This window comes from Lactuca saligna, chromosome 8, assembly GCF_052625555.1.
Source record: "Lactuca saligna cultivar CGN05327 chromosome 8, ASM5262555v1, whole genome shotgun sequence".
Taxonomy (NCBI): domain Eukaryota; kingdom Viridiplantae; phylum Streptophyta; class Magnoliopsida; order Asterales; family Asteraceae; genus Lactuca; species Lactuca saligna.
In genome coordinates, this window is record NC_136424.1 from 54,476,322 (window position 1) to 54,490,383 (window position 14,062).

At 33.3% G+C, this 14,062-nt stretch overlaps 1 protein-coding gene across 1 annotated transcript; it reads left to right on the forward strand.

Moving 5' to 3' along the window:
• Positions 1-5,655: 5,655 nt before the first annotated feature.
• LOC145009113 (myosin-binding protein 3-like) lies at positions 5,656-9,341 on the forward strand. The gene is made up of 4 exons (XM_078967773.1): positions 5,656-6,849; positions 6,936-7,088; positions 7,183-8,345; positions 8,791-9,341. The coding sequence occupies exons 1-3, from the start codon at positions 5,751-5,753 to the stop codon at positions 8,322-8,324; spliced, it is 2,394 nt and encodes a 797-aa protein (XP_078823899.1). The 5' UTR covers positions 5,656-5,750; the 3' UTR covers positions 8,325-8,345; positions 8,791-9,341.
• Positions 9,342-14,062: the final 4,721 nt, after the last annotated feature.

Sequence of the window (14,062 nt, forward strand, 5' to 3'; positions counted from 1 at the left end):
CAGGTCTCAAAAATAACTTCATCTTCATCTTCCTCCGTGGATACGTTTCCTTCCTTGTCACTCTCTTCCTCAACTTTTTCGAAGGGGGCAAGATGAAATGGTGAACAATCATCAGTGTACTCCACTACCCCAGTTGATAAGTTCTTTCATCTACCACAATGGTAACTTCTTCATTGATCCATTTCTGTTTCGAAGTTAGCACCCCCACTTTTCCTATAAAATAATCCCTTCTAGTGATAAGATTGTTGATGGATCTATTACATTACCAAATCTCCCCACAATCTTCGATAAATTTTCCTCATCAAATAGTCTGATCGGTAGTCCAAGAATCTTTAACTACGTCGTTCGTTCATAGGGTAGCTCATTTTGGTCATCCCGCGTGAGACACTTGAACCAAACCCTCTATCTATTCTTGTCTTCAAGGATTTCAAACACCTCCCTAGATCTCTTTAACCTCAACATGACGTTTAAGCCGCCCAGGTATTTGGTGTCTTCATTCATAATCAATGGATGTTGGGAGGCTGCCAATATGGTCAAAACTATGAGCTTCACCGATCAATCTCTTTCATCCATTCCTTCATCTTAATATTTGATTTCAGATTGATCGGAGGTAGGAGCAGAGTTATAGACGAATCAGTAATCGATTACCTGAGTGAAAGAGCGTTGGTCTCTCGATCCTCAGTTGTTGGGTGGGGGAGGCATTGGAATCATAATGGGTCTATTTGTGTTATAACGAGGGATGTGGGATGATCTTTTTTGCCGTGTATAGAGAGATTAATTGCATTTTATTCCTTGCAACTTATCTTCTAGAGCTTTCTCGACCTCTACATCTTTGAATCGTATGAAGGCAGAGTTCATTTGCTTATTATCTTTCTTAACCCCACAGTAAACATCAACCACCTTGACAAACTTTCCGAAAGGCTTCCACAGTTCCGATTTCCTCCTCCCACTTAGGGGGTGTTTGGCTTAGCTTTTCAAACCCCAAAAGTCCTTTTTGGAAAAGTTACAAAAAGTCAGGATTTCCTGACTTTTCCAAAAAGTTGTTTTTCCTTATGTAAAAACTTCAAAAGTTACTTTTAAAACCAGTTTGCCAAACATCTTTTGCTTTTTTTTCTTTTCCAAAAAGGACTTTTGGCTTTGAAAAGCTAAGCCAAACACCCCCTTAATCCTGCAACTTATATGTTTGTTAATTGATTGCTATTCCATGCCTTATTCGCTGTTTTTTCTTTCGGCCGAACCTCCACCCAGTCGTCATTTAGACAGTGACCTCTCATATTCTAGACTCAAAATGAGAGTTGATATGATATAAACACACAAGGGTTAAAGGCTAATGGATCTAGTTAGAAAGCCAACAATCATTTAACTATAGTGTTTTAGAATACTATATCAATAAGAATGACAAATTATCAAATCAGATAATCTTAATGGTTGATCCATACATGGTAGGAAACACACACTTCTAGACTTCCTAACTAGGGATGTCAACGGGGGCAAACGGGGCGGGGCCCCCACGGGAACGGGGTCCCACGGAACTTTTTGACATCCCTATTCCTAACTTGATCAAACACTTCTCTTTTTCCTCTTTGCTGAATTTGACGCAAAGAGAGTCCGTGGGGAGAATACAATGACTAGAGACTATAGCTGCTTTAGACAGAGTAGTTAAGGTCTTGAAATTTTATTATCTGTTGTGTAAATGGCCTAACAATACATCCTTATTTATGACAATAGTGAGCTTTTTATAAACGTTATTCATCTCAATAAGTAAAACCCAGAACTCTCTTTACTATTAACTCTTAATAATAAACATTTTAGTTAATAAAACCTTTTAGTTAATTAACTACGTATTTGTTTCATTAAACGTAATAAATAGCAAACTAAATTTTTTTTTAGAACGGCAAACTAACTTTTAATTCTTGTTTATTACTAATTGATAAATTATAACATTCATACACTATAAATATTATATTTATTTCTTCATTTTGCTGTTAAGCGTGTGACCCTAATAATTCACATATGAATAATATATTTTTTTTGCTCGTGATATAGTATGTAACTGAGATTTTTGTTATCTAGTGATTGTATATTAGAGTTTTTTGTTTTTCATCCGGTCTAGACCCTTCGCCATCGACTTTGATACCATATGTAAACGACTTCTTCCTTTTGTTTATTCCCCATTTCCATTCAGGAGGTTGGTGATTAATAGTAGACCATGCAACCATTAACATTGTTGGCACCATAACGCAATAAAGACAACAAGAAAGTAACCCTAAAACAACATTTTCCTTCAATACTCCTATTTTTCGGAATCTTGAAATGATCGGTGCCCTCCTATAACGAAACAACATCGAAAAAACAACATAAAGATAAGTTGAAAAACAAAGTCAACAATTACGGTAGATAGTCAACGTCTCAATGATCGTCTCTTGGGAGCTTTTTTGGAAAGAAAAACAAATAAATTGAAGTAACAAATTGCATTTCCGTTGGGTCTAACATAAATATGATAAAATCTTGGAATTCGTTACTTAAAATAAATAAATAAATAAATTCAATGCTTGAAAGGTTAGAAATCTCTCGTTTGGTGGGAGGCTCACTTTGCTAAATACCATCGTCGTAAGTAGCCTACGGCCTATCACTTTATTATTTTTCCCGATATAAAACCTCTTTGACAGTCATTGAAAATCTTGAAAAAAATGAAAAGATAATTTCTTTGGAGCAGAAAATGAAATTGTAAGAAAATATGTTGGGTCATGGAATAAAATTTTAGCTCCAAAAAGTAGATGTCGACTTGGTGTATCTTGCCTAAAAATTATGAATCTATCGTTACTTATCAAATGGTGGCAGTGTCTAAAATTGGATACGGATGCCTTATGGTGCAATGTTGTTAGCTCGACTCATAAATAGGAGAGACATAACTCTTCAAAAATGACAAGATCAAGCTACTCTGAAAATTGGAAAGAAATTACAAAAATTAAGTTCATTTTTAAATCATCTAATACCGACTTACATGTTTTATTCACTAGAAGAAACAGGAATAAAAACAAGCATCATTTTGGCTTGATAAGTAGAGATGCAACCAACCATTCATGAAGTTATTTCCCAACCTTTTTGCACTTGAATATGCAAAATTTTGTGTTGTTAGTGACAAATACTCATTGGTGGACAATGAGGAGTGACTTGGCGATGGGATTTGATCCGAAAACAAAGGACGTCACTCGAAATCCAACAATTTTCTACGATGCTCTGCTTGTTGTTGAACATTATTTTAAGTGATGCCGCTAACTCGTGGGAGTGGAAAGGTGAAAAATCGAATAAGTTCAGAGTGGAGTCCCTATGCTACTTAACATCTAACATGTTCTTAAATCTATAAGCGATACATTTTTCTTGGTTGAAATTGGTTCCAACACCTTTTGTTTTGTTGAAAGCTTTGACAAGATAAATTACCCACAACACTAAATTTTATCAAAAGGGGTATGACATCCATACAAGCCATATATACTTTTTTTCATACAGGAAAATATTCTAGTTTGCATTTATTCTTGGAATGTAATTTTACAACTTAGGTTTGGAATAGAATTCACATATGGTGCGGGTTCACTTGTATAAACCCAATGGACATTAGATCTTCATTAAGTGGAAACAAGTTTATTGGCAAAACCAAAAAGGCAACAAAACTCATTCATACGATTGTAGCGATGACTTTTTGGAATCTTCGTAGATTAAGGAACGAAGTGATTTTCAAGAAGGCGAAACCTTGTTCTATGAAAGTAGATCAAACTACGATGATAGTTTTTACGTGGATAAAAACATAAAGGAAAGAAAAACTCTATTGTGCATCAAGCCGTTTGGTTGCTTATGATGTTCTCTTTGTTTTCTTGTTCTCTTTGTTTTCTTGTTTATCTACTTGCTCTTATTTATTTTGTACTATTTTGTTTTGGCTAGCTCATTGTTAGTTTTGTTTTTTATATATATGTCGTTTTTTTTGTCGTTAATTTTTTTTTTCTTTAGTTTGTTGTATTATTTCTAGTTCTGTTTGGCATGTCCTAATAGTCATAAAAGGCCCATATTAAAATTAAAATCGTGTTCTTGAAGTTAATAAATAACAAAACAATTCATATTTTTTTTCTTTAAAATTTAAAAAATATGAAAAGGGTATAAACATAATTTTACAATGAAAAATGAAAGAAAAGGTATGCACACACCATGGTGATTATTGACCAAAAATAAGAAAAGAAAAAGATGGAGAAGCATGATTAGGTCCAACATATGCCATCCATGGTGGAACCCATACCTTACTTTGTATGTGGTCCACCTACTTATATTGTGTTGTTTCTTGGACCCTCCATTTGATACCCATCGACGAAAAATAAAACAACCAAACAATATAAAATCATAAGGCTTAGTTGGGGTTTAACCACATCCTTCTCTTTCAAAAAAAATTATTTGGATTGAGTAAATCTTAGTGTTTATTTATGTTATATTTCTATTCATCTATGATAGAAAAAGAGAATCAATAAGTGCAAAATATAAGAATAAATAGTATGGTTGAGGGAACTAGTTGGTACCTAAATATTATAAATTGTAAGGTGAAAGTTGTGAGTTTTATTTTTATAAAATATTCGATAAAAATAACTATAAATTTTTAAGATATCATTAAAATATATTAGATGATGTAATACATAAAAACAAAAGATTAAAAGCTTGTAAAAACTCATAGTTTTGGATTATGAAGGGTTTTTTAAATAAAAACTTTTAAGTTTTAAGTTACATACTTCTAAAGAAAAAGAAAGTTTTTTTCTTAAAACTTCAATGCTTTCTTGAAATATAAAAAAACCGTTGTAAAAACATATCTTTAATACTATTACTTACTAATACAGTAAAATATATATTGTTAACGATGTTTAACTTACTTAGTAAGAGAGCCAATTTGTGTTAAGTATTGACAACATAATATCTATTAAAAACAGTGTAATGATAAACTTTTTGTCAAAAAATAACGAAAAGAAGTTTATAAAAATGGTTGAATTTTTGTTTATTCTATAATGTTTTTACTCTTTTATTTTATGTGATACAATGGTTTTGGACAAAATATGTGATCACTTTTCGATCCCATAAAGAATTGCATAATTTGTGTCAATTATATGAATTAATAAAAAAACAAAATAATAGTATTTATCAAATGGATAATAATTTAATACTTGAAATACGATTGAATAATTTATGCTAATATATAAATTAATAAAAAATCAAAATATTATTTATTACATTGATAATAAAATAAAACACAAGAATTTATCTAAGTGTATGTTATAAGGTAATTAAGTATTAATTACAAAGTTAGGTATAATGATACTTACATATAATTTTGGTTTAAAAAGTTAAAATGTATAATCATTCAACCTCATATTAAATAACATACAGCATGGTATTGAAAATTAGATATATTTTTCTTTAATAATTTTTGTTGATTAAATATAAACCTTCTTCGAATAAAAAAACAATAATCAACTTGAAGAAGAAAATAAATAATTAAAAAAAAAAAAAAAAAGAACAATCTAGCAATTTCTATTGATTTGTTAACCTAATTAGTCGATAATTAGCTTAACAAATTAAACCAATAAAATATTAACAACAGTGTACGCTCTTCCCCATTGATAATATTGCTTAAAACCTCTGTCAAAAACATTCTCTCTCTCTCTCTCTCTCTCTCTCTCTGTAAATGCACACAGAAAAACAGAGCATCATCAATCACCATGGCTGCGAACAAATTTGCCACAATGGTGCATAACAACACAAACAAGATCACACTTGTTCTAATCTATGCTGTTCTAGAATGGATACTCATAATTCTCCTCCTCCTCAACTCAATCTTCTCCTATCTCATCATCAAATTCGCCCAATTCTTTGGCCTAAAACCACCCTGCCTCTGGTGTGTTCGTCTGGAATGCTTTTTCGAGCCCCAAAACAAGAATTCACATAGAGATCTTCTATGTGAGCTCCATGCTAAGGAGGTTTCCCAGTTGGGGTTCTGTTCGAATCATCGAAAGTTAGCTGAATCCCATGATATGTGTGAGGATTGCTCATCTGGGTTTCGAGAAAAATCGAGGAGTTTTATGTTTTCGAAAGTGAAACAGATTGATTTGGTTCAGAGTGATGGAGAAGAGAAGGTTCGTTTGAAGTGTTCTTGCTGTGGTGTCGATTTTGAGAGGAAAAGTTTTGATGATTCTTCTTACTTCGTGATTAATCCTTCCTGGGATTTTTTGGGGTTTTCCAAAAAAGGAAGTTCGATTATGGATCTAATCGGATCGGATTTGGAGACTGATAATTTTGGGGAAAAACAGGAAATTCAAATACAGATGAAAGAAACAGAGGCTACGGAGATTGAATCGATTAAGGATGATTTGATTCAATTTGAGAAAAAAGACGACTCAAATTCAGAAACACCCGCACAAGATCTCGAATTCTTCTTAGATTATAGTGGGCATCAATTAGTTCCAATCGAATCAATCGACGCAACCACTGTAGAATTTCGAAACAATTCAGAGGTTCATGAAGATCATGAATTCGGGGATTTCCAGAAAGCTCAAGCTACGTCAGAATCAACAATGGAAACAGTAACCCAGGAATTAGTAAAGGCGACCGACGAAACACTTTCTGTTCTTCAGAATTCCAAGGAATTGGAATCATCGAAACTCGCAGAGCTTGATTCAATGGAATTCGAAGAAACTGAAAATTCCCTTGTTTTTCATGCAAATTTAAGTGCTTTTTCAAATGAAAAACCTGCAATGTCTGAAGATAATCAAACTCCATTCGATAGTGAAGAACTTAAACAAACGGAGGAAAATCATTCAGGCAAGAAATTAACGCTTATAACTTTTATTTCATTATCATTTATGTTTTCAATATCGATTTTTCTTAAATAAAATACAATCATGCAGACAACGAAGAAGCAGAGGTTTCTATTGGAACAGAGATTCCAGTTTTAGATTCATGTGATGAGATCAAAGCTCAAGATAACTTCACTTTATATTCTTCATCACATGAAGAACCTTCAACAAGTTCTCACGATTTGGATTTCAATCTAGAATATGGTAATCTTTTAACTTGTTTAACGTGTACATTATATATTCATAGTCCAATTTCAAGAAACGAGACCATATCGTTTGTCTTTTTGTTTGTACCTAGGTTTCGATGAAGCTCGAGAAGAAGAAAAAACATGGGAATTAACAACAACAATGGAATCGGTAAGTGAAATGGATAACGGTGATCCAATTAACACAACAGAGAAGCTTAAATCGGCTTTGAGAGCAGAGAGGAAAGCATTACAAGCATTGTACACAGAGTTAGAAGAAGAACGAAGTGCTTCAGCAGTTGCTGCAAGTGAAACAATGGCGATGATAAATCGGCTTCAAGAAGAGAAGGCAGCAATGCAAATGGAGGCATTGCAATATCAAAGAATGATGGAAGAACAATCGGAATACGATCAAGAAGCTTTGCAATTGTTAAACGATTTGATGATGAAGAAGGAAAAGGAATTGGAATCGTGTCGAAAGAAAGTGTCGGAATACGAGGCGAAGGAAAGAATGCGGTTTTTGGCGAGTAGTGTGAAGAGCGGGACGTGTTCGGCTTCGTGTAGTCATTCCGAGGATGGAGATGGAATGTGGGTCGATGTGAATTCCGATTCCAAGGAAGATAACGGGAATCACGAAAACCGGAACCGGAATACACCGGTTGAAACCGTACTTAATCTAGACTCGTTTGTGGAGTTCGAGGACGAAAGGTTGTCGATTCTTGAACAACTTAAGGTTTTAGAAGAGAAGCTTTTCACTTTGAGCGATGAAGAAGATCGACATTTTAACGATATAGGTCAGATAGAGGATTACTTCGAAGAGAACGGAAAACATATAAACGGGAATGGAATTACGAACGTGTTCCCGATGGAATCACATTATCAAGATCGGAGATCGGATGGTTTAACGGGAAAGAGACTTTTACCTCTTTTTGACGCGCTCGATACCGAGAGTGACGACGGTGTAATTACATCAAACGGGAACGGAAACGGATTCCATTCCGACAAGATCGAAAACACTGCGGTTACAAGATTCGAGCTACAAAAGAAGAGAATCGACATTGAAGAAGAGGTTGATCAACTTTATGTAAGGTTACAAGCCTTAGAAGCAGATAGAGAGTTCTTAAAACATTGTCTTGGTTCTTTGAAAAAAGGGGATAAAGGGATGGAACTTCTTCAAGAAATCTTGCAACATTTACGTGATCTTAAAAGCATGGATTTAAGAGCGAAAAATTTCACTGATGAAACTCTTACATGATCGGATACAAGATTTTATAAGGTAACATAATGAAGTATTATTTATATTCATCAAATCAATCACTCAAATATCAAACATCAAAATTTCCATCATATGTACATATATTGCTTCGATATACTCGATAAAGAGGCAATTTAATGTTAAATGGAAAATTTGATTCCCTAGTAAAAATAATATGTTTTGTTATGATAAATGATTTGTACACACATTTTTTCTTGATTCCTAAAAAGTCGTAAAATAGAACATTCGGAAACAAAAATTGTTATGTATACGAACCTAACTCGTTTTTTATGTTTTATTATATTCATCAAATCAATCATAGAATTTCCATCATGTATACATATATTGCCTCGATGAAATGCAATTTACTATCATATGGAAATTCTGATTCACTAGTAAAACTACATATTTTCTTGTAGGTCCATTTATGTAATTTCTTGTTCTTTTTTTTTGGCACATTCTATAGGTGAAAAATGGGGCCATGGCTTAGAGAAATTGAGTGGGTATCCGTCAATTGAATGAAGAGGTCATATTTGGAAGGCTAAGCCACCAAACTTTTGTTCTTTTCTTGGTTTGATTTTTTTTTTTTTTTTTTCCTTTTTATTATTTGTTTTCAAAGCAACATATTTTTAAAGCTTAATCGGTTAAATTCAGAGTAATATACAAAATATTACTATCTCTAGTATATGTTGTTTATTCTGAATTTGATCATTTTGTTTTAAGAAAAAACTTGAAAATTTAAAAAACCCATTTTTTTTTCTTGTGGGGTAGGTGTAAAATCATCTCCATCTTTTGAGGGGAAAAGGTGGAAGGTGAACTCATATGTGTGTTTCTTTGTAGGTAGTTAGGTGTAGGATTTTGCTTTTTATTTTTTATTTTTTATTTTTTATGAAATTGTTTTGGAGTGATAAGAAAGGAAAGGGGGCCTATTCTTTATTACTTCCAAGTGTAATTTGTAAGTATGTAAAATTGGTATTTTAATTAGAGTTAAATGTTATGTGTGTAGTTATTTATTTATTTTACTTGTTTATTTAATTTAACCTTTATAAAAAAACGATAAATTATTAAAAGTAACACTTTAAATTTAAGTTTCTTATTATTAAGGTATGATCTTATTATGTTCATTTTGTACCGATATTTTTATTTTTATGGGTTCATTCATTATTAGCAAGCAGTACATGCAAATTTTCACTTATTGATGTTACCACCCATTTGGATGACCATTAACTAGGAATACTATGAGCAATAATTGGCTCTATAAGGGGATATATGTTCACCCTTTATGACAAAAAGGTACAAGATTTTATCTTAATGTCTATGCTATTTTTTTGATGATATCATCGTATTTTAAATAGTTTTTTTTTAACAACCAAAATTTATTAAGAAACTAGGGGAAGAACCCGTGGGCCATTGGCACGGGTTTGGATAGGTCCAGATGAATTTGGGCAATGGGTTTCCTTCGGGTTCGTTTTTGGTAAGGTAGAAAATATGCATAAAATTACAAAACTTGGTCAGAAATGATAAATTTACAAAACTTTGTTTAAGTTTAAATAAGGAGAGTTAAGTTATTACTTTGCCATGTACCACAAGCAATCACTACTAACATTATGTAACTTTTTGATCAATAAGTTTTTTGGAACTAACTTTAAGAGTGCATCTAAGGACTAAATCGTCAATTAACTCAAGCCTCCATACCCATTTTAATGCTTCGGGTTCATTTTCTGCTTTGTTACTTTGCTATTCCATGACCCAAGTTTTAGTATTTACCTATCACCAAATTAACCATTTCAATAATAAATAAGTATATAAATTTGTTCGGCTTTTATTTGAATATTTTTTTTATTTCACTCTAAGATCCTTTTTCTCCATACAAAAAGAAAGTCTTTAAAAAAACAAAGGATAAATAAATAAATAACCTTAAAATGTAGCGGTATGTATATCCATTTAGACAACAAACAACTACAAAACTAAAGTTCTAATTCAAAGTCGTATTAAATAAAACAAATTAGTGACAATTTGTCATCAATAAATAATCAAAAAACCAAAAACTTATTTTTACAACACGCCATACGATTTTGTAGGGAATGATTTTCTCACCCGGTATAAAAAAGAATAAATAAAGTTTAAAAAAATATGTAACCTCAACAACACAAGTCAACAATGATGCCCATTGTCCAATTCCTGCAAATAATTGCTAAAAGCTTAAATATCTAATTTTCACCTTCTTCAAATATACATAAATAATTAATTTCTCCACCTTAGCTTTTCAATGTTTGGTTCAATCATGTGAGATACATATATGAAGAATTCTATTTTAGTGAGGCTCTAGGATAGTAGATAGTCAGGCAAAAAAAAGTTCTCAGTATCGAGGTCCTGCCCACAACTTTTTGGTTTTTCACTAGGAATCTCTGTAAGTTAGCTATACTGATTACACTTTAAGTGTAACGTATATTTATATTCATGCTAGTTATTATAAATGTATAAATAAGATTTAATCAGTAATTTCAATCATAATACTAATTGATCTACTTACAGGAGATGTGTTTAGAATGGGCATGTTGTCTTGATTGTTGAAGTTCAGAAAAACTATATGTCGGAATAATCCTGCATTCCAACTGTCCTGCCTGGTTGATTCTTATTTGATATAACTCTTGGTGTTCATTGGGATTAGTAAAAGATCTAGATTTCATTATAGATTATCATAAAGAGTAAGAAGTTATAGTATTATAGGTTAATATTTGATAGAAACGTTACCTGCCAGTTGAATCATCAGAAGCATAATTGTTAATCGTTTGAGTAACTGCCCATGTGAGTTATCTCACTATACAATGTATTATAATATATGCCCATGTATGTTAGGATAGAAATCTAGTAGAGTAGAGCTGATAGTATAATCTCTATGTTCTTGAAACTGGTATTATAAAAAGTATAATTGTGTCTATGCTAGTAGAGTCTTAAGTACAATCTTTAAGTCTGTAATTGTTGTGATATTTGAATTATTGAGATTTAGTGAGGGAATGATGGTGGAATGACAAAGAGGCTGGGAACCTATAAAGTCATGTGTTTTCGAAATGGCATGTAGGTCGTAAGTACACATAGACCTGTATTGACGAAATGACATGTAGGTCGTAAGTACATGTAGACCCGTGTTGAAAACGAAATGGTTGGGCCGTAAGTCTGAGATATATATATATATATATATATATATATATATATATATATATATATATATATATATATATTATTGGCAAATCATGAGCCATTATATGTATGTGTGTATATGTATTATGGTATATGATATTTTGAGGAACTCACTAAGCCTCGTATTTATCCAATTGATTATAAATGTTTTTCAGGTACTTCAAGGATTTGCGAAAAGGGCAATGCTCGACTGTATACACATTCATTCACAACATGTTTCCGTATAATGCAATTATACTTTAATATAGGGATGAAAGTGGATCCAAACCCGGCCCGAAAAACCAGAAACTGGTTAATTGGATTTTATATGACCGAAAACCATACCGGTATATAGGAAACAGTTCCGGGTATGATACCAGTTAAAGTGGGTCTAGAACCGGAAAACTCAGAAACATCAAAGTGGGTACAGTAGAATCGGGTAAAGTAGGCTTAGAACCGGAAAACCCGAAAAAATCGGAATTTTTTGGTAATTACTTGCTACTTAGTAGGTTAAGCTTTAAAAGTTTTCATATTGATATCTCGACTTCAAGGGACTATAATTTGTTGAATATTAACCAAAAATTGACAAAAATATAGTATATCACGTACAAACTCTAAACTACACTCTAGGAAAAACTGTATGTCAATCCGACTTTAAACAAATGAGATGTGCATGTTTTAACATTTTCACAGAATATAAAGTACAAAAATAAATAGCTAAGAATTAAAAAAAATTAAGCTTTGATATCCCCACTTTAGGGACTATAATTCATTGAATACTAAACCAAAAATGAAAATTATAGGTTAGAATCATTTACAAACTCTAAACTACAAGTTGGAAAAAACCGCATGCCAATCTGACTTCAAAGGAATTATATATGCATGTTTTAAAATTTTCACAGAATACAAAAAAGTTGAAAAACTAAAAACTTACAGCTTTGATATCTCAACTTAGGGGGCTGTAAGTTGTTGAATATGAACCCAAAATTGACAAAATTATAGTTTAAAATAATGTATAAACTGTAAACTACACTCTAGAAAAAACCGTATGTCAATCCGACTTTAAACAAATGAGATATGCTTGTTTTAACATTTTTACAAAATACAAAGTACAAAAACAAATAGATGCAAAGTTAAAAAAATTCAGCTTTGATATCCCGATTTTGGGGACTGTAAATCATTAATGACAAAATTATAGCATAAACTCATGTATAATGTAACACTCAAAATCAGAAAGGCCAAGAAAGGAAAGAAAACCCTAAGTCAAAGGGTCAACTCGTCGAGTCCAAGGAGGAACTCGACGAGTCGGAGCGGGATCCATGGGATCGAGTAAGTAAACGACTCAGTGAGTCTGGTCTGAAGAGGGGAACCCTAAATCCGGGACTTTGTGCACTATTTAAGCATTCCATTCTCTCCCTTAGGGTTCCATATAGCCTCTCTTATCCATAATACGAAACCCTAAGCCTCTATTGTTGCACATTCAAGCTTTCTTGCCATTTTGGGTGATTTGAAGGAAAAAGGTAGAAGGGAACCATTAGGGATCCAAGGATTGGCAATAGATCCAGAGTTTGTGGGAATTTTCAGAGCATTTGAAGGTAATGAGTCGCTACCTTCACTCTTTTGAATATAGATCAACCTTTAACATGAGATTTGGGGCTTTAAGGGCAAGTTTAAGATCCATTTCGAGTTAGAAGCCCAGATCTTAAGTTGCTACTTCAGATCTAAGTGTATCTTGGCCTAGAGAATCATAAAGCATCAATCTATGGGTTAATTGTAGAGCTTCCTTGTCTTAAACCCTAGTTTATAGTGTTTTGAGCCTAGATCTCCTTAGCTACACGTAAAGTTTGCCACTTTACATGAGGAATAGGCTTTATAAGAGTGGACATGCAGTTTGGAGTCCATGCATGAATCAAAAGCCTCTGAATAATTGAAGGACTGAATAGACTCGACGAGTCCTTCGAGTGGACTCGGCGAGTAGTATGAAGATGGAAATGAACTCGACGAGTTGGATGAACAACTCGGCGAGTCTGTTGAAGATTGCCTTGGACTCGGCGAGTCTGTTCTTGGACTCGGCGAGTCAAGTCGCGAAACCCCAAACCTTTCGAGTTAAGACTCGGATCAGTGAGTTGAGTGGGGACTCAGTGAGTTGGACAGGACAGGAATCGGAAATCGGTAGACTCGACGAGTCGAGTTGCGAATGAAAGGATTCTGAGCATATAAACTCGGCGAGTCAGTAGGCAGACTCGACGAGTAGGGTTGACCTGGAAGGTTGACTTTGACCATGACTTTGACCTTGACCAGAGTGGACTTAGTTGACTTTCGGAGGACATTTTGACTGAGTGCTATATTGATATTGGTAGCTTGGGGAGCTAGTAGAGCAGCAGTTCATACAGAGTTGTCAGATAGTGGCCAGAGCGATTACCAACAAGTTCAGCAGTACCAGGTGAGTTTCCCTTTGTGTGAATGGGTCTAAGGCCACAATACCGGCCCATGTAGATATGAGTAGGAAGACCCAGGGGTTAGCCCTAGGTACTGTATGCCAGTATGATATTTAGGAC